The sequence below is a fragment of the Squalius cephalus genome, assembly GCF_949319135.1.
Source record: "Squalius cephalus genome assembly, chromosome: 3".
NCBI lineage: Eukaryota > Metazoa > Chordata > Actinopteri > Cypriniformes > Leuciscidae > Squalius > Squalius cephalus.
Window position 1 is genome coordinate 18,017,153 of NC_137124.1, and position 20,911 is coordinate 18,038,063.

The 20,911-nt window shown below is 38.4% G+C and overlaps 1 protein-coding gene across 2 annotated transcripts; it reads left to right on the forward strand.

Moving 5' to 3' along the window:
• Window positions 1-171: 171 nt before the first annotated feature.
• On the forward strand, window positions 172-20,312 carry pelp1 (proline, glutamate and leucine rich protein 1). Of its 2 annotated transcripts, XM_079866271.1 has the most exons (18): window positions 172-390; window positions 595-659; window positions 1,566-1,671; window positions 1,800-1,949; window positions 5,606-5,677; window positions 5,759-5,818; window positions 5,927-6,083; window positions 6,161-6,293; window positions 6,393-6,480; window positions 6,626-6,714; window positions 7,183-7,296; window positions 7,558-7,702; window positions 8,124-8,277; window positions 8,364-8,419; window positions 8,532-8,756; window positions 13,564-15,363; window positions 19,510-19,551; window positions 20,018-20,312. In XM_079866271.1, exons 1-18 carry the CDS (start codon window positions 250-252, stop codon window positions 20,108-20,110), a joined length of 3,690 nt encoding a protein of 1,229 aa, XP_079722397.1. In that variant the 5' UTR covers window positions 172-249; the 3' UTR covers window positions 20,111-20,312. The 2 variants fall into 2 exon arrangements, with proteins under 2 accessions (XP_079722397.1, XP_079722396.1); XM_079866270.1 differs by lacking the exon at window positions 19,510-19,551 and having other exon boundaries at window positions 218-390.
• The last annotated feature ends 599 nt before the right edge of the window (window positions 20,313-20,911 follow it).

Consider the following 20,911-nt stretch of genomic DNA (forward strand, 5'->3'; position numbering starts at 1 on the left):
TTCAAAAATGCATAAATGATGTTTTGTGATGTTCTACACGTATCTATTTATACCATAGATTTATAAACCAGTTAACATCTTTTTGTAGTATGCATAGACTGTAAAAAATAGGTAGTATGCATAGACTGTAAAAAATAGGTAGACGGGCTCTGGTAGTATGCACTCCATACCAGCCGCCGACGCGACGTGTTGACGTCACCTGAACTATACACTCGTCGCAGAGTTTTCTCGTCATACAGGGGCGCTAAGATGGCTTCAGCGGCTTGGCTGCATGGCCCCAGCATAACACGCTTAACAGAAGGACTAGTGTCTGTCCTAAAGGAGGACAGACCTGAGTATCTACCCGCTCTTCTTGCAAACTACCGTGAGCATGGCGTGGTCGGGACTCAGGTAACGTTAGGACTAAAGGTTTCTCGTGCCGGTCTTGTCTACGCTGTTAGCGCGCACGCTTCCTTTATTTAAATGGAAGCGTTACTTTAGTGTTTGTATTCATATGTAGTCTTAGCCTATATCTTTCTGTTTCACTTTAAAACACACCGATGAGATGTGCATGTCTGTTTATATTAACGGCAGTGTTTTTGAATCGTTCTTCAGAGCACGGGAGCTGTGGGTGGTCTGGTCGGCATCAGTAATACACGGCTCGGCTCCAGTAAGACCAGGTGAGCTGTCAACAAAAGTAAAGAACAGTTCCTTGTCGTTTTCATAAACGTTTAAAGTCACTATGTGCATGCATGACCGAATTCTCCTGACGCTTAGTCTCTTAAATTATACTTTTATCTCAGTCCTGTCCTGTCCTTTTCTGGTCAAAGCTTTGTTGAAATACTTTTATGTTACTGCCTCTTAGAATGATGTGTTGCATGTTGTACTGAATTCCTGTCGTTTTAGATAGAATTGCCTATTAAATGTAATAGTAAGATTCTCTCTCTCTCTCTCTCTCTAAGATTCAGAGGCTCCAGGATGTGATCCCAGACTGTTTATTTAGAAACTTGTCATGTGTTTCTAAATGCGTTTCATTGTGAATGATTCATCCATGCATATGGTTTCTTTTTTTTTAAATATTTTGACCTCACCATTTTTTATCAGAACGTTATACCTGAATCTTGTGGTGAAACCACAGAGTTCTCTGTAGTAATGTATGCTGGTCTTCTCCAATCATTTAGTGCAGAGGTCTTCAATCCGGCTCCTGGAGACCCACTGTTTTTTTAGAGTTTAGCTCTAACTTTAATCAAACACATCTGAACTAGCTAATAAAGCTTTTCAGGATCGCGTGAAAATCACAGACAAGCATGCTGAAGCAGGTTGGAAATAAATTTTCAGGACGGTGGGTCTCCAGGAGCAGGCTTGAAGAAGTCTGCTTAAACCCTGCCTCTTTCTTACAATAGACTGCAAGCTCGTATTAAATCTGTCTCCATTCAAGTAAGAACTGATAGATATAGCCTGTCCCCGCCCTACATTTCTTTCCTTTTCAAAAGTTTCTCAGAAGTACGTAACAATACGGAAGAAAAGATCTGTTGCTACTTCCATTTCATCTTGACTTTATGGCTTTCTGATCATGTGTGTTTCAGGTTTGAGGGTCTCTGTCTCCTGTCTGTGCTGGTGAAGGACAGTTCAAGTGAAGTGTTCCAGCAGCATTGCCTTTCATGGCTGCGAACATTGCAGCAGGTCATTCAGGTGAGAAATATCTTCAGACATCTGCCTTGTTCTTCTCTCTTGCCTGGATCCACTTTATAGGTCTTTCTGGATTTTATTCAGTTCTCTATGATTTAGTAATGCATCTACTGTTCTTCTCAAACACACAGTCGCAGTCCCCTCTCCCTACCGTGCAGCTTGCTGTGAGTGTGCTGCAGGACTTGTTGCAGTACTCGTCCCAGCTGCCAGAGTTGGCCAGGGAGGTGGGACTCAACTCCATCCTGGGCATTCTGACCTCCCTGCTCAGCCTCAAATCGGAGGTAAAATGCATGCATGTCCTTGTCACATGTAGATTTACATCTGTTAAAGTCCCCCTGTTGTCAATTTTATACCTTAAAACACATCTTTGATAATCACAAGGACATATTTAAACGTTTTTCTATATTTTCTTAATGCTTTAAAATAGCATGAATGTAACTCTACTACACCCTTGTTTCATTTAGTATATACACAGATCTATGAATATGCAGATTAGTCCCCGCCTCCACTCAATCACACCAGCTTGGACTATCTGATCAACTGTAGTAAATGTTACGCAATGGCAAGTTGAAATATTGGTTTAATTCAGCTATGTGTTTGAACCCGAAACTGATTCAGAAGAATAGGAAGAGCGAATTAAACAGGCATGCCCGGTAAAACGGATTTGGTTAACGTTTCAGTGCGTATTTGTGTTTGCACTCTGGAGTACGTCAAATGTTTCTATTTGCTTGTTTTTGCAGTGGGAAACAATGTAGCCAATCACAGACGTAATAGTTGTTCTCTTGAATGCAGTTGGCAATCAGTGGTGTCTAATTTAGTCAGAATCCACTCACCGGTCAAAACGCCGGAGTTTTGATTGGGGAGTTTAGTTTCAGGTTGACTCGGAACTCACACTGTAGGGAGAAATAATATGAAATTTAGTCAGGAATAATACGAGATTGCAGTCATTATTACACACTTAATTATTTTATGTTTTCCTCGGACACAAAGCCTTAAAATTCCCTAATTAAAACAACTCGCTTTTAGCGTGACTGTCCAGATTAGTCCAGTAATCAGTGTTGTTGATTGCTAGCTGTTGTGATACCTCATTTTACAGAGGGAAAAATCACGAGAAACCGCCGTGGATGAATATTATGTCAGAATTTAATAAGTGTGAAAGAAGGTATTCTTTAAAGGGTTAGTTCACCCAAAAATGAAAATTCTGTCAGTAATTACTCGCTCTCATGTTGTTCCAACCCCGTAAGGACTTTCGTTCATCTTCAGAACACAAATTAAGATATTTTTGATGAAATCTGAGAGCGACGAGAATACTTTTTGTGCGCAGAAAAAAACAAAAATAACATCTTTATTCAACTATTCATTTTCTTCTGTGTGGGCCTCTGACGTGAGTTCACGAGAGTGCCACGACGCATGCACGAAAACTGAGATGACGCTCCCGATCAGTTGATGGGAAAGCGTGAAAGGTAAGCCATTCATTTTACGGCACTGGTAAGGCACTTTTACGTTTTCTCATTGGTTTCTCACGATTCAGACATCCTTCTCAGTTTTCGCGCATGCGTCGTGGCGCTCTTGTGAGCTCGCGTCAGAGGACCAAATGGAAGAAAATGAATAGTTGAATAAATTTGTTATTTTTGGGGGGGTTTGCGCACAAAAAGTATTCTAGTCGCTTGATAAACTTAAATTTGAGCCATTGTAGTCACTTGGACTATTTTTGCGATGTCTTTACTAACTTTTCTGGGCTGGCAGATGAAATTACCTAGCAGCCTATGAAGCAGTGAGCCAGCTCTCAGATTTCATCAAAAATATCTTAATTTGTGTTCCGAAGATGAACTAAAGTCTTACTGGGTTGGAACAACATGAGGGTGAGTAATTACTGACAGAATTTTCATTTTTGGGTGAACTAACCCTTTAATGAATTAATCTCATTATAATGGTCTCGTGATGTTGGACATATGGACGCGTTGCTGTTTTCCTTTATCAGCGTAAGTAAGGTCATAAATGGCTTAAGAATAAACCTATCAACAGAGCTAGATTTCTTTTCCCACTACTCTGATTTCACCCAAAATGTAAACACCTTAACCTGCGTTCTGTCAGCTTATTAAAGTGCGCCTCTTTGATATGTGACAGCAGAGTCCTTATACAGCAGATATAAGCATATCCATCCACGGCGAGTGTTTTGTGGTTGAGGAGGAGATGTACATCGCAAACTGACTTTTTCTTGACCCAAGAAATAAAAAAAAATTGTTCTCATCTTGTGCAGCCAAAGGACAAGTGGTACAGTTGTAGAAACTTCAAATACAATAAGAGAACTTTTTGAAATACTCTGGATTTTTTAATGCTTTATTTAACACCACAACTTGCAAAATAAATAGAATACTCTGAGTGAAATACATGGAAGCTTACGTTTTGACATCACCACCGGGCAATTACCTGTTTTTTAATACAGTCTTGTAAATGCAGTTTACTTGCATTGACAGGATACTGACTTGCATGTAAACGGGTAAATCGGGTTATTTCAATAAACTGGTTTTTGATTGTTATCAGCATATTGTGTGCATGTAAACTTGGCTCACTGTCTTAAAAGGTCCTTGGACAGGAGAGTTAAAGATATTAAAAATATATACAGTACATACAATCATTTACACTTATTGTGTTTATTCTTGATGTGAATGATGTGTTTTAATGATTTGTGGTTTAATTATGAACACAAATAGGAAAATGGAAATCAAATTTATTTCATTAAAATAACACATATGTATAATTACAAGTTACAAGTTAATTACAAGTTACTTTGACTATTATTTATTTCTAAAGTAAGTGACGTGCAGGATAAATGTATTTGACAAAGTTGTTTCTGTGACAGCTCCAGCTCATGCACAGTGTAATACATCAGTGTCTGAATTCCTCATTTTATTTCTTTCACTCCTAATATAGAGGACTCAACTGCCATGCACTATTTAGGTATTAGAGAATCCGTGAACAAGTGAGCAATTTCGAACGCAGTCGACAACGAGAGTCGATTCCTGTCTTGAGTTATCAAACTGCTAATAATATGTTGCTTATGGTACACAAACCATGTTCCCGTTCGCCATCTCAGTGTCAGATAGCTGCCTTCTAAAAATCAGCATCCCTAGAAATAATAGGAAAAGTGCTTTGGTACACTGCAGTTTTAAGGGGAAAATAGTACTCGGCAATGGTGTTGTTGACTGGTGAATTTGCGCATAGTTTCTTTAATCAAATAAAAACACCACATAGACATATAAACAACACAACTTGATTTTCACCATAGGGCGGTCTTTAAAATGTAGTCTTGAAACAAATCGAGCTTACCTAGTTGCATATATCTTTTAGTATTTCCTAGTTCGTGCCGAGCTGGTTTACACTGTGGAAATTGTTCTCATATGTACACTACTGTTCAAAAGTTAGTTTTTTTTTAAAATAAATTATCACTTTTATTCAACAAGGACAGGTTAAATTGGTCATATGTGACAGTAAAGACAATGTTGCAAAACATTTCTATTTAAAAAAATGTATCACAGTTTCCACTAAAATTAAGCAGCACAACTGATTTCAACCTTGATAATAAATGTTTCTTGAGCAGCAAATCATTGTATTAGATTGTCACATGATCCTTTAGAAATCAATGAAGACTGGAGTAATGACTGCTGAAAATTCAGCTTTGCCATCACATATATAAAATATATTAAAATAGAAAATGGTTATTTTAAAATTGTAATATTTCACACTATTACTGTTTTACTGTTATTTTTTGGTTTCAAATGAATTCATCCTGAGCATGACAGACTTCTTTCAAAAAGCATTAAAAAAAACTTTCAAACAACAAACTTTTGAACGATAGTGTATATGGTTTAATGAAGTGAGTATTACATTTGTTGTGTCGCAAAAAGTATCAAAGGAATCAAACTTTTTGTCATAGTGCCACCTAGCTGCTATGAAAGGAATGATGGCATGTATGATCTACTACCCACGGGCTTGCGGATCTCTGAGGGTCAGTATATCCATTGATTTATATCTATTTTTTTGATGCAGATACTTTGGATCTGAAAATGCTTAACATTGTCCCTTACAGGATAAGCTTGGAGCATATTTCCTTTCTAAGATGGACTCTGATAATCCTAAAGTACAAGAGGTTGGTTACATCCAGTTGTTCAGTGTTATACTGGAAATTAAAGCATACTGTCCGTAGTTGAATCAAACCTTCTGCATCATAATTCATCATCATTTTCATTATTGGTAGGTGGCTTGTGAGTGTTATGGCCGGTTGCCCTGCCTGGGTGGGGTGTTGGAACGAGGGGGAGGTGGGCACAAGGCTGAGGGGTGGACCAATCAGCTGCACGGCCTTCTAGCATCTGCCAATAGCATACTGGGACAGTTGTACCAGGGCACAGAAACAGGTATGTTGCTGGAGTCAGAGTGTTTTTGTCGTATTGAGACAAACAAAATTGTTAATTTCTGTGTTCACTGTTTTTAGAAGGGACAGTGCAGTATGAGGGTCCTGGTGTGGAACTCCCTTTCGCTCCCCTGGATGATGTAGATCCACTTCTGATCCTTCAGCTCCATCACCGTTACAAGGCTATTTGTCTAGCTATTAAACACACTCTTAGGTTGTGCTAATGTTCTGTGGCTTAATTCATTTTATTTCAAATGCTGATTTTTTTTTTAAGTTTTTAATAATATTGAGATATTGTACTTTCCTCTTGTAGTGTTGATCCTGCATCTTCAGTCCGTCTGCCTGTTCAGAATGTTCTCAATTTGGTGTGTCGAGCTTTGGCTGTCAACACGAAGAGCATTGTAAGGCTTTAACTCTGTTTCTGTCTCTGTTTTCATGCATCTAAATGATATTGTTGTCGCTGTTCATGATGTGATTCACTATACTTGCTTAGTGATTCACTATACTTGCATGGATGTGGACACTAACAGAAGGAGTTTGTTTCAGAGTCCAACAGGAGAGGGCTGTCTGAAGCTGTTGGTTTTACCCTCTATACACAACGACACTCTAGAGCTTCTCTCTGCTCTCATCAAGGCGTAAGCACACATGCATTTACTCTTTTAAATTGAGACATTCAATAGACTTTTATTGTTTTTATATACAGCTAGTTATAAATGATATTACCTAATCCTAAAAGAAAACAAAAACAATTTTTATACAATTATATTTTCAAATGAGGATGTCCCCAACACGTACACCCCAGCATCTGGCACTTTACAAAAATAGATGGGGCCTTAAAAATGCATATCATATTTAAATGCCTGTTTTTGTTTAAATAAACATAAAAAATGTATAACATAACAGAGATCCTAACAATTACTGATTTAATTTAACTTACCGTTAAATTATAGAGTTCCAACAGCGCAATTGAATATTTAATATTATATTAAATGAATTGTGTAATTGCTTGATTTTTGATTAATGAATTATATGTCAGTGGTTGCTGGTTAATTATTTGTGTCCGAGAGTAGCTGAAGTATTCATTTCATGTTTTTTTGGTACAGTGTGGGTGGTGGACTGGTCCAGTATAGCAGTGTGCTCACAAGGCTTTTCTCACAATCTCTGTCTGCATGGACGCCTCTGCCTGAGGCTAGTCTGGGCCAGCAAAGAGCTTACAGGTATAACGGAAACACCATTGATGACCAGAAATATGAAACTGTTTTATGCCTTGTAATAAGTGGTCAGATGGGACTATACTATTTTTACATCCATTACAAACAAATCTTAAATGCTTCCTCTTGAACACTTGTGATCACATTTCATTGAAGACATCATTTTCCACGTCAATGTATTTCTATGTTATTGAAGCTTTTTACTCATTGTTATTTTAGTCAAGTGTTCAAACTTTTAACTTATATGATGTTATATTTTGCCCATAGTGCAGTGCGAGTGACCGTGTACCGTATCATAGAACTGTGGGTAAGAGTAGGGGGTGTCTCTCTGCTTCAGGGAAGCCCGTCCCACACAGAGTTACTGTTCACTCATCTGTTGGGTGACATCACGCCAGGATCAGAAGCAGTCAAGGTAAGATTAAGGGTGTTTGTATCAAACACCATAAGTATGTAATTAGTAACAATCAAGGCCCGTTAACAAAAAGGACAATAACTAACGAAAACGATACAGATATTGTTCTTAACAAGAAAGGATGCATTAAATTCATCAAGTGACAGTAACATTTCTATTTCATAAGTGCTTTAACTTTCTATTCATCAAAGAATCATGAAAAAAAAAAAGTATTTTTAAAATAAAAAAATAAATGTTTCTTGAACACCATATCGCCATATTATATTTTAAAGTTGTAGTAAATTGTAATATAAAACATCGCCCACAAATGGCCATCTTTGCTTATTTTGTCATTGAGTTTTAGAAACTGAATTAATACATTATAGCCCTGCTTGAAGTAGTTCTATTTCTTTCTCCAACGGTTCTGTCTTCTGCTGTCTAGCTTCGTTCTGGACAACAGTCATCAATGACTGACCTGATTGGTTCTGCTGGCAAGTCAGGTCCTCGTCGGACTAAGACAATAGGTGAAGGAATGTCACTACAGAGGAAAGGAGATGTGCTAGCCAATCAAGACACATGCGTTGCTGCTCTACGGGGTGAGCGCTCAGTAACGATCAGTTAATTTCAAGTTTTATTGGTTGAAATAAACAACATTTGCTGATGAAGAATGATTCCCTTACAGCATTAAGACAGATCATTTTGACCAGTGGAACTTTGTTAAAGGAAGATCTGCATAAGGTTTGTTCATTACAATTTGTTCGTGCTTGGGTATTAATGTCTTTTTATGTTGCATACAAGTACGGAAAAGTGTGTTTTACGTTGTTCTTCTAAACATGCCCTCCCTTATTAGAGGATCCAAGACCTGGTGGTGCCTCTGTGTGTGCGTCTGCAGCAGCAGGCTCACTGTTTGCTGGAGGTCGGTGCTGTCAGTGGACAGTATGGCAGCCCTACCCCTCGCCGAGAGCTCTACCGCCTCTTACTGGCACTTGTGCTGGTGCCCTCTCCCCGCTGGCCTCCTTCCCTATCCTGCGCGGTTTCCATCTTCAGCCACGGCCGGCGAGATCGCAACATCATGGTGAGTGAACATCCTTGGTCAAAACTTGGGGTTGAAAGTGGTAATCTTGTAATCTACAGAAAACCCTGTCCATTGAAGCGTTGTGTGTGATTTGATTTTAAGTCCAGATAGGGGTGTGACGGTTATTATATAACCGTGAGAACGACGGTTATAGTTGAACACCGTCATTAGAACTCTATAACCGCCAAAACCGTGTTATTAAAATATTTTTTACAAACTTTTTTTATCATAGAGAATGTTTAAATACTAATTAAAAACAATTGTTACAGTTAGGCCTGTCGCGATAGTCGATAAGTCAATTAATCGCACGATAAAAAAAATGAGCTCGATAATTTTTCCGGCCGCGATAATTCCATTTGCATGCTTGTTTGTTTTCCTCGTCTCTCTCTCTCTACCAAAGAGACTGGATGACCACTCTCCCTCGGTTCTTTAGCGTATAGGAGGAGTGAACCCTCTTGTTGTCAGTTGCATGGTCTTTGTGTGGGGAGGCGGCGCCGCGTTTGCGGCTACTGCCGGGAGAGAGAGAAGACGCTAATTGTGAGTTGCGACAGCGAGCCCGATCACATGAAAATGCGTATCTATACCACGAATGTTATTTCTCGTGCCATTTATACACCAAAAATAGTTTTTGCGTGCATATGATACGCTCTTTATGGCGTGTAATACGCACGCACTCCTCACCCCTAATCCTAACCAAGTATTTTCAGTGCGTAGCATACACGCAATAAAGTGCGTCTCCGTCTTCCCGACAGTACACAATCACTTGACAAAGTAACCGGAGGACAGTGCAGAATGGTGTGATATGGCTTGTTGAGGCTTTTTTTTATTTGTTTACAAAGGTCCTAACTGTCAGTTTGGCCTGTTATGGAATGTATCACTATTTATGCCTAATGTCTAAAGCCTATGTTTAATATTTTTTGAAGTGCAATTTTACATCCATTTTATTTATTAACAGACATTTATTTTGTTAACAGACACAAAAGGGGGTCACACACCGGACGCGCAGCTCAGCGCCGCGCCACGTCTAGGACAACTGTCACCTGAAAATCCGATAACATAAGCAATTTTCTGATTTCTGTAAATAAATATAAAACTAAATGTATATTGCAGCACAGGGTTAAGTCCATATATACATTAACTACGATTTGAGACACATAAATGTAAATTTAATATAAAACTATTTAAATGGCGCTCTGTGGCGCGGCAGGATTTTGAACACGGTCCTGAAGCCGTTGCTGGGCGCCGCGGACAGACGCCGAAAGGCGCCGCCGGTGTGTGTACTCTCATAGAGAATAATGTGTTCAAATTTAAAAAACGTGGCGCGGCGCTGAGCTGCGCATCCGGTGTGCGACCCGCTTAAGAGTCCATTGCTTTCATTGTTTTTGGTTGTTTTGTTCATTTTTTGGGATATTTAAAATGTTTTCCGTTTTCAATGTTTCTTATTCTTTAGAAATAAAAGTTTATAGATCGTTGAAAAGGTGTACCTGCATTATTATGCCATTATAATTATATTAAATGAAAATGGTCTCAGAACGACAATATTATCGTTTATCGCGATAATTTCTTGGACAATTTATCGTCCAGCAAAATTTGTTATCGTGACAGGCCTAGTTACAGTCTGTGTTATTAATGGTCTACGTCGTCTCCAGCTGTATTTGATTCTTTGCCAAGTACCCCCTGACCGACCGCCAATCATTTGAGATAGAAATAAAAGCTATGACTATGATATAGTGATGTGCCATCATTATGAGATTTATTAAACAAATGAAAAACATTTGCAATAATAAACATTAGCAATAAACATTTGCAATAATAAACAACATATCATTACCGATAACTGATCGTGCAGTTTAATTACCCCTTGACTGGCCCCAAACATGTTTGATAAAAGAAACATATACAGTGTGTATATAGCCTATATGATGTGTATTACATTTTAGCTCAAAAACAATTGTAATAAAAGATAGGATCATAAGATGCGCAATATATCGGGAGACATGGTTTTTACCACTTAATGAAGTTTTGTTTTGTAAATCGTCAGACATGATTTTTACCACTTCATTAAGTTTTGCTTTGTAGAAAGTTTTTCTTTAAAGCGAATTTCATTTTGTACAAATTGTATCTTAATTTTAATAAATGTTTCATCAACCAATTGCATGTTTTTAATAAATTAAAATCAAATATAGCAGACAATATAATAATGAATGAAACTCAGCGAAGGCCTATGCCTCATACATTAGCAGTAAATATCTTTGCTGCATCCTTTCTAGAACAGACAAGGGCTTTCTTGTGGCTCACATCAGCAGAGCATTGTATCGTCCATAGACCGCAAAACAATCAGTGGATGGCGAGCTGGTGGTGCGGCTTTGAAATTTGGTCAAAAAATGCGGATGATGAGTTTTGTGATGCGGTTGCAATAATATCCCATCCGCGTATCTCTATCAATAACAACATTGAACACTACAAAAATATTAATTTTATTTTTTTAATTTAGGCGATCAAGTAGCTAATCAGTTTCTGCTCGTTTGAATTTGTCCTGAATTTAAGTTGTCCTAGAACAGACGAACGCTGAATTTTTCAGCTAGTTTCACATCATTGTTGTGCCTCCCTAGTGCATTGTGCTAATGAAAGCAGAAGCACTGAAAAGGGCCACAGGGTTGAGTAAATGCGTGTTGTAATTAGAGGTTTTTGTAATCAGTGTTGACATTCAACAGGGTATTTAAGGACACTTTACAATAAGGTTTAAGTATCATGTACTAACAATGAAAAACATTCTACAACATTTCCTAATATAGGTTAATTATTTATAAATATGCTTTTGTTCAATGTTAATGTTTGTTCATAATATGTTAATGTTAATTTATACAAATTAATGTTGAATGTATTAGTATATGTAGACATTAACATTTACAGGATTTATTAATCTAAATCTAGAAAATGTTTGTTCGTTTATGATTCGTAATGAAAAGTTGCATTTTATTTAATCAAAAATACAATAAAACTATTTAAAAGAACTTTTCTATTTAAATATAGTTTAAAATGTAATTTACTCCTGTGATTATTAAGCTGGATTTTCAGCATCATTACTCCAGTCTTCAGTGTCACATGATCCTTCAGAAATCATTCTAATATGATGATTTGGTGCTCAAGTAACATTTCTTTTATTATCAATGTTGAAAGTTGTGCTGCTTAATTTTTGTGAAAATGCTACTTTTTTTCAGGATTCTTTGACTATAAAATCAATGAACAGAATTTATTTACATTTTATTAAATTTATTGAAACATTCATTAAATATAAAGCTTTTGTAACATTATAAGTGTCTTCACTGTCACCTTTGATCGATTTAATACATCCTTGATGAATAAAAGTATTAATTTCTCTCTTTTTTTAATCTTACCACATATGTTTGAATAGTATCATTGTTACAAAATGTTGAGCAGCAAAAACTGTTTTCAACATTTAATAAATGTTTCTTGAGCAGCAAATCCCATATTAGATGATTTTTGAAGGATCATGTGACACTGAAGACTGGAGTACTGGAGCTATTCAGATTCGCCATCACAGGAATAATTTTTTTTTTTTTATTAAAATGGAAAACAATATTAAGTTGTAATAGTATTTCACAATATTACTGTTTTTACTGTATTTTTGATTAAATAAATGCAGCCTTGGTGAGCATAAGATACCTTCAAAAACATGAACAAATTTTAATGTTTCCAAACTTTTGACAGGTTCTGTTCATCTTAAAACCTTAATTTGTAAAATCAGTGTACCAAAATCAAGCCCTTTGTGTACTTTCCAGTTTAAACTATTTAATGACATATTAACCAAACCTGTTTGAACGCGCAAACATGTTTTTTAAAAGAAGTCTTAAAGTATACAATGACTGACGTACAGCAACATTCATTTTGACAGAAAGTGTATTTGTCCTCTTATGTGGCTGTTTGCTTTCACTGTGAATGCTCATTTTGGGTGGTGTAGTGGCTATTTGCTTCTAATGACGCAAGAGACTGTAAATGGAGACAGCGTTTCATATTTACAAAGGTGTACAGAAAAGTAGTGAGATGTTAAAAAGAAACATTACGCCTGGCAAACTGGTTCTTTTATTGTTTCCGAGGCTAAATTTAGCCTATTTTAACACTAGAATAGAAACTGCCAAAAGAGCCTGGCCCTGGCATAGACCTGCCTCTGTCTGTGGTTCATCACACAGTTATCAGATTTCTCCATATCTGTCTAACATGTACTCTGTTTAAAAAGGATAGTTCAGCCAAAAAAAAGGGAAAGTTCTGTCTTCATTTATTCAACCTCATTTTGTTCAAAACTGGTTTGATTTACTCTCCTCTGCAGGACACAAAATAGGGGGATGAGTAAATAACAGAATATTAATTGTGGGGTATCTGTGGGTGATAATAATAATAATAATAATAATAATAATAATATAAATAATTTGCCCATAGATACCCCAAAATTTATATTTATTTACACTCCATCATGCAATCCCAGATATTTGACTTTGTTTCTGCTGTGGAACACAAATAACTTTGGAGGTCCCATACACTTGCATTATATAGACTTGTTTTTCTAAAAATCTTAATTTGTGTTCCACAAATGAAAGTCTGGGATGGTATTAATGTAAGTAAACGAGAGAATTTTTGTTTTTAGATGGGGTATTCCTTCTCAGTTACTGTTACTCTTTGAACAATGGTTTTATTCATTATCTGTTGGCATAGTCAAATTTGTACTGACCTCGGAAAATGTGACCACTGACATTTCCTGTTTGTTTTCTCTCTCTGTGTATTCCTGCAGGTATCGTCATTCTGTGCTGAGGCTCTGACCATATGCAACACTCTTATTCATCCTCGCACACCCTCAATCTCTCTCCCTCTCACCCCTTTAACTCTCAAATCAACTGCATCTGCCCCTGTCCTTGCCTCTGGCCAAAACCCCTCACTAACCATCCCTACCCTTCTTGGTGGAGCCACAACAGGGCCTCCTTTCCCTGCCAGGCATCCCATGGGCTTAGGCCCTGCTACCCTCCTTGGCTCTCTGGAGAACCATCTACCTTTGGCTCCCCCGGTTCTTCCAACTCCAGCAGGCACTACGGCCAGCCCAGGTGACCTGCTGCTCTCTCCGTCCCAACCGGGTGAACTGGCAGGCCTCGGAGCCCCTGAAAGCCAACGACAAGTTTTTGTCCGCTACGACAAAGAAGAGCCAGAAGATGTGGAGATCTCTTTGGAGAGTGATTCCGATGATAGTGTTGTTATTATGCCAGCAGGTATGATGATAGAGATGCAAGATGGAGTGGCAAATGCACAATCGTTGTCCCAGCCACCGGTATCTGTGGTAGGGGGCCTGCAGCCATCCGTCCCAGTAGTGGGAGAGGTTGGATCGGTTGACACCTCGTTAACTAACGAGCTGCCCACCTCCATTCCCCATCAGATTCTGCCAGCTAACGTTAATAACATTAACTCTTTCCCTGGACCAAGCCAGACGGCCCAGCTTGTGTCTCTGGTGCCTCCTCTGAACTCAACTACTGCTTCACTCTCAGCGTCACCTGCTGGTCTTGTGGATTCACTGACTGGTGGTCCACAACTTCAACAGATGTTGATGCAAAATTCTCCAGGTGGGCAGCCACCAACACTGGGCTTGTCTTTACAGATGCAGCTTCAGAACCAGATCGCTCAGACCAGCCGTCAGCTCCAACCGCAGCCTCCAGGCAACGACGTGGACCAGAATGTCATCAACATCAACAGCTCGGATGACGAAGAGGATGAGGAAGAGGAGCTGGAGGAGGATGAAGAATTAGGAGAGGAGGAAGAAGAGGAGGAGGGTCTGGAGGACGAAGAGGAGGAAGAGGAAGGCAGCGACTTCATGGATGACGAGTACTGTGAGGCAGAGGACTTTGAGGACTATGAAGATGAAGAGGGGGAGGATGAGGACGAAGAGGAGAGTGAGGAGATCCAGCCGTTGGAGGGAGACGATGACCGAGGGATGATGGGCGAGGAGGAGGCAGAAGTCATGTTTGCGGCGGAGGAGCAGCAAGGGATGGAAATGTTCTGCATGGAGAGAGAACGAGAAGTAGAAGCAGGGATCGAGGAGATGGAGGGTGTGAGGAGTGTCTATGCAGATGACAGGATCAAGGAGAAGGGCACCGTGGAGGAAATTGAGAACATTGGAGCGGTTGAGAGAAATGAAGCTGTGCTTGGCAAGCAACAAATAGAGACTCTTGTAATTGGTGGAGATGCAGAGGGCCTTGAAGAGGATACCATAGTGGAGGCGGTTGAACCTGAAGTGAGAGCATGTGAGCAGGAAGTGGCAAGGCCAGAAGATCCCGAAGAAGAAGCTGGCCCATCACAACAGGGTCAAGAATTGACTGTAGAGGGCCAAGTTCAAGAGCAAGAAACGGAATTACAGCCCGAAGACAAAACCAATCAGAGCGCACCATCCACAACAGAGCAGGAGGTGTTACAGAGTGCAGATGAGACCATTGAGGAAGAGAAAGAGAGCGTTGAACAGGGAGATGATGCAGATGCAAGAGGAACGAAGAGGAAAATGGGGGATCGTGAGGAAGGAGAGTCTTCTGAACAAGGCATCGAAAAGAAAAAGGTAACGGAGTAATATCCATCTAACCTTGGTCCAGATTTCTTTCTCTTAGACTCAAAATGCACATTGGGCCTCATTCATGCAACATTGTTAAATATGAGTCAATTTGCATGTAATACGGACCTTCCTGAAAAACTCTACTCTGTTTTCACAAACGCTTTGTAAACATCAGATTTGATAGTTAAACGTGTATGTTAATGAATTCCAATCATTCGTAAATAGGGACGCTCATCCACAATTTGCATAAACCCCGCCTATGAATTAAAACTACGCAAATTACGTGTCCTTGAACGCTGCAGAATCTTCTGGACTCTCTTCTCAAGTTTGGCTCCAATATATTGCATAAATGCAAAAGCCTAATAGGCCATATGCATAACAATAAGTATTTCAGTTAACGTGTGTCCAAAGCGTTTTTAGCCAGCTGAAGAAATGCCTGGTGCTCGTCTGAAAACAGCCAGCTGGTGGCCCTTGAGAGTACTTTGAAGGTGCAGTGTTTTTTCAGCTGAGACGTTTGGTTGCTATGATTTGGAATATCCACCGCAGTAATGTGTTACTAGTATCTCATTTTGAAGAATATTACTGAATATAAAAATGCAGTAACCAGCAATATTACCCTCTCCATTGTTCAGTCATTAGCCGCTTTCCGACCAAGTAGTTACAGGAACTTAGTTCTAGGAACTGTCCACTTCTAAACAGTTCTAAGAACTACTCTCCCCCAAACTCGGTTTTGCTGTTTGCGTTCCCACTGGCCAAGTGGCCATAGAGCTGGTAAGTCCTGCCCCTTCCGCTAACCCCACTAGACCTCTAGGTTGAAAAATCGTTAATGCAAGTGAATGTGAGAAAATAATTATTTTCTGGTCCCGTTTGAATTTTGCCATGAATGTGAACATGTTGTCTGTGAATTTTTAATATAATTTTTCGTGTGAAGAATGCTACAATTTAGTTTGATACGGTTAGACTTTGTGTGAGAGCACTTTGTGGACTACAACTCTTCGCTGCTTTCGACGGGAATCTGAAGAAAGAACAGCCGATTTGGTTTGAATGGTGACATTTTGGGTACAAAACACACAGACATCTCGATCTGTCTCCATAGATTATCGCAGCATTAGCACCGTGATTTGACAAGTGGAGGGAAAATGTGTTATGGGGTGACGTCACATAGGCGACATGTAGTCTTTCTCGTTATGTCTTTTCCACAACTGCTAGCCAAAGAATCATACAATATACTGTCAAACTCGTAACATGAAAAATTATATAAAAAATTCACAGACAACATATGTTCACATTCATGGCACAATTCAAACGGGACCAGAAAATAATTATTTTCTCACATTCACTTGCATTGACGATTTTTCAACCTAGAGGTCCACTTGGGGTTTTACGGATGGGTGGGACTTACCAGCTCTATAGGAACTGGTAGGAGGGGTAAGGGAGTGACGCAAGCACGCCGACTTTTATTTTGGCGGCGCTGAGAACGCCAGAGCAAACAATGCTCGCATTCTTTGTTTATTAGTTAGCGATCTGTCAAACAGTACTTAAACAGTACTGTTTAATATGTTATTAGATAGAACTGTTATAGAAAGTAGACAATATATGAAAAAAAGGTTATTAGCCTATGCCGTGTGGTTGATGTCCAGTGTTGCTAGCTGAGCAGAAATACATAATCATGTTTGGCTTGGTCCCCTCAAAGTTGCGTTGGATTTTCTCTTCAGCATAAAAGTTTAGAGACCCATCCTTCACTGTTTTCCATGTTTGTATAGTTAGTTTATGGAGTAAATATATTAGCTATAATCTGTGTGTTTACATTCTAGCTGTTTTAAAAATGGTGGGTGCTGGTGTTCCGCGTGCGTTCGGTCAATTAGCGTACACTAACGTCACGGGTAGTTCCTATAGTGCTGGTTTAGACCCTACTCTGAAGTAGGAGCTAAATTAGTTCCTCCAAATGGAGTTCCTAGAACTAAAATCGTTCCTAGTTCCTGCGGTGCGAACACGCCGACATCCGGGTACTTTAGCCAGTTCTAGTTCTAGGAACTGTGAAAAGGTTCCTCCGGTCGGAAAGCGGCTGATATGTACAAGTGGGATGGTTGGTCGGTGTAGAATTTTTTCCCGCCCCTCCTCCACTGTCATTGGACGGCTGGGTAAAAAAAGTGACTGTGACAAGCACTGCGTTTTAATCAAAGTTTTGAACTCTGCTTTAAAGGTATAGTGGAGGATCTTTCCGAATTTTAGATAAGACCCGCCCTCTCCACTTTTTGAAAAGTTTGATTGATTCACCAGAATGATTGACAATTAGGAGGACCAATAGTATAGGTGATCCACCCGGAAGTAAAAAATCCTCCGCTATACCTTTAAGAAAAAAAGAAAAAAGACAGGGCAAACGAACTCGTGAAATATTATTATTGTACATTTTGCATCAAAATTCAATGTCATCAGTTTGCCTAAAAGAACACAGAACATTATAAAATGTTACACACCATTTAAATGTGGTAGGGAGCGGGTGTTAATTTCGTACCCACTAACATTTTGAAAATACCAAAATGTTTATGAATACAATATAAAATAATTAATAGTAGTTGGCTAGTTGTAATAACTGGTACACTAGTTGTTGTTGGTAGTATTAAAATTATTAGTAATTGTAGCAGTTCGTTGTTGTTGTATTTTTATTTTTTTATTATTAATATGATTGTCATTTTTTGAAAAACAATTCTATATATACAATTTTGTACACTACCGTTCAAAAGTTTGGGGTCAGTTTCAACTGTTTTCAACATGGATGATAATAAGAATTGTTTCTTGAGCACCAAATCAACATATTAGAATGTAACATGATCCTTCAGAAATCACTGAAGATTCAGCTTTGCCATCACAGGAATAAATTAAATTGCAAAATATTAAAATAGAAAATAATTATTTTAATGGTAATATTTCACAATATTACTGTTTTTACTGTATTTTGATCAAATAAATGCATGAGCGTAAAAGAGACTTCTATTAAAACTCCAAACTTTTTAATAGTTGTCTGTATTTTGATTACCGCAGTACTTTTTAAGACAGAGAAACCCTAATGTTGCGTTCTCAGCATTGCTGAAAAGGACAGTTGCACAAATAATAGCTGTTAAATGGCAACATTTCCTAGTAACTGCATTTCCTTGAGTATTGAGGTTTGCGCATGAACAAACAGAGTATGCACAACAGCACTGTGCGTTTGCAATGCATTTGCCAAGGATTCACATCAGCATGTGCATACTTGCGTAGAGCAGTGTTGCACGATATACAGATACAGGAAAGGAATCACGATATTCTGCTTCTAGAAAAGGCACGATTCCACATTTTATTAGTACCGGTTCTTTGACAGCATCCTAAGAGCTGTATTTCGTAATTTACAACGATGTGTGACAGCAGGAGTCAGGACATGTGTGCGCAGAGCTTTGTTTCCACTCCATGCAGAGAGTAAAATATACCTGTGCAGCGCACAGTTGTTGACCCCTTAGAGCAACAAAGAAACATGCATGCATAAGAAGAAGAAAAAAACAAACACGTTTTTGATGTTAAAAAGTGTTAAACGCGCTAAGCCACGAAAAAAAATCTCAATGCGCACATAAAGGTGCCTCTCAGACAGCATTCAAGTGTGAATTCAGTTCTCTTTTGTGGATTATTGTGCTTGAATGGTCAAAAATATATCAAAATGCACATCATGGCGAGTATTCACGTAAACGCATTCAGGTATGCGTTTAGTGGACATAAACAATTGAGAAAGAAATCGAATGTGTTCAATGTATTGGTACCGTGCAGCTCTTAAAGTGATAGCAGCCTAATAAACCTGCTGTGGTCTGTTCAATCATCCACTGCTTGACTAAACTGCAATATATTTATTAAGAATCAGTAAGTGTATAGTTAATTTATAGAGTAAAGACTAAACATTTAATTTCTTACTTGATTGCTATAGTTGTATAGGCCTACTGTAGTCTATCTGAACATTACATTTAAAAAATAAGTTGAATTACTCATGTCATGAAATAAGATGTCACATCACCCACTACTATCCAAAACAGTGAAAGGTTAACCAATGTGATTTGTTGCAAACATCTCTGTAAGGACGGTCACACTTGCATGTAATAATTTTTTTTTTTTTTTTTTTTTTAATAATAGGAAGGGAATGGTCAAAAATCAGGGCATAAACACGCCGGTCAAGTGAGTTTTTTTTTTTTTTTTTTTTTTAACAATATATTTTAAAATCTGTCATATTATTAAATTAGTTTCACATTTGTTTTATTTAAAACATTTTTGCTATGGTATCGATTCAGTATTGGTATATCGAGATATTTTAGCCAGGTATCGTATCGAAGTCATAATTTTGCTTTCGTGACAACACTAGCGTAGAGTATGCTTCTGTCCTCAGTTTGGATTTGTTGTGTAAACAGCTGAGGAAGCCAAAACTAATGAGACTGCCTTGTATGTCTTGCAGTAATATTGCTTGTCTGTAGTTTACTTGTTGCTTGTACTGTTTATATCTTTTGTGGGTAGTTTACTTGTGACTTTTACTGTTTATTATGGTAATGGCATGTAAACATGTGCGGACACTAATTGTTGCTTATTCTAAGCCTTTTTTCTCCGGCACATTCCCTCGAGCTCACTCTCTCCTCTTTCTCATTTCCAGAAAGATGATGAGGCAATGGCTTCCATGCTGGCAGACTTTGTTGACTGCCCGCCAGACGATGACGATCATAGTGCCTCACAATCACAGCCCTAACATGACCAAGCTTCTCATTCACTCTAATCTCACATCAGAGGAGCATTGCAATGAATAGTAAGGTCCTGAAATATACCACATAGTCGCATATGATTGATAATGTCCCATCAACCTCTGTTGTAGTTGCACTAGAAAAGTTTCTTTGAAAGAGTTTTAGGTTTCAAGTCCATTACCATTGGTAAATTGTTGAATGCAGCAAAAACTATTCACAAGCTGAGATATGACTTTTAGGTGGTCATTGTTGGTATTTTTATTTTTCTGGCAGCTTAATACAAGTATGATGATACTGTAGTTCCAAGTATTCAAAAGTGCTTTTATCAGTTGGACAATATGGTTAATTTTTTGTGGCCTCTTTTTTTTGTAATATCGTTTGTATATGTAACACATACTTGGCATTGTTTAACAAGATCATACAATAAAGTGAATCTGTTATGACACTGTTCATGGATTCTGTAGAAAGTAGACAGTCTGTTTTTTGGTGAAGTAAATTATAACCATACTTTGAATGAAATCTTACGGTATATTGAGTGTTCTCAAAGACACTTTTAACAGAAAAGCTCTTTGCTGTAAGATGTCCACTAAATGGTGAACTGTAGAAATGGCATGAAATGGATTGCGTTCCTTTTAAATGATCATTAGTGTTATCTTTTGAAAGCATGCTGTGTGTGATTACATAGTCCAGTGCTCCCTGTATGTTGTTAACAGGACACAATGCTGATGTGATACCACAACGTTTCTCAGTTATATCTCTTATGCAAAAATGACATATAAACATATAAAGTTGCAACACATGGTTGAATG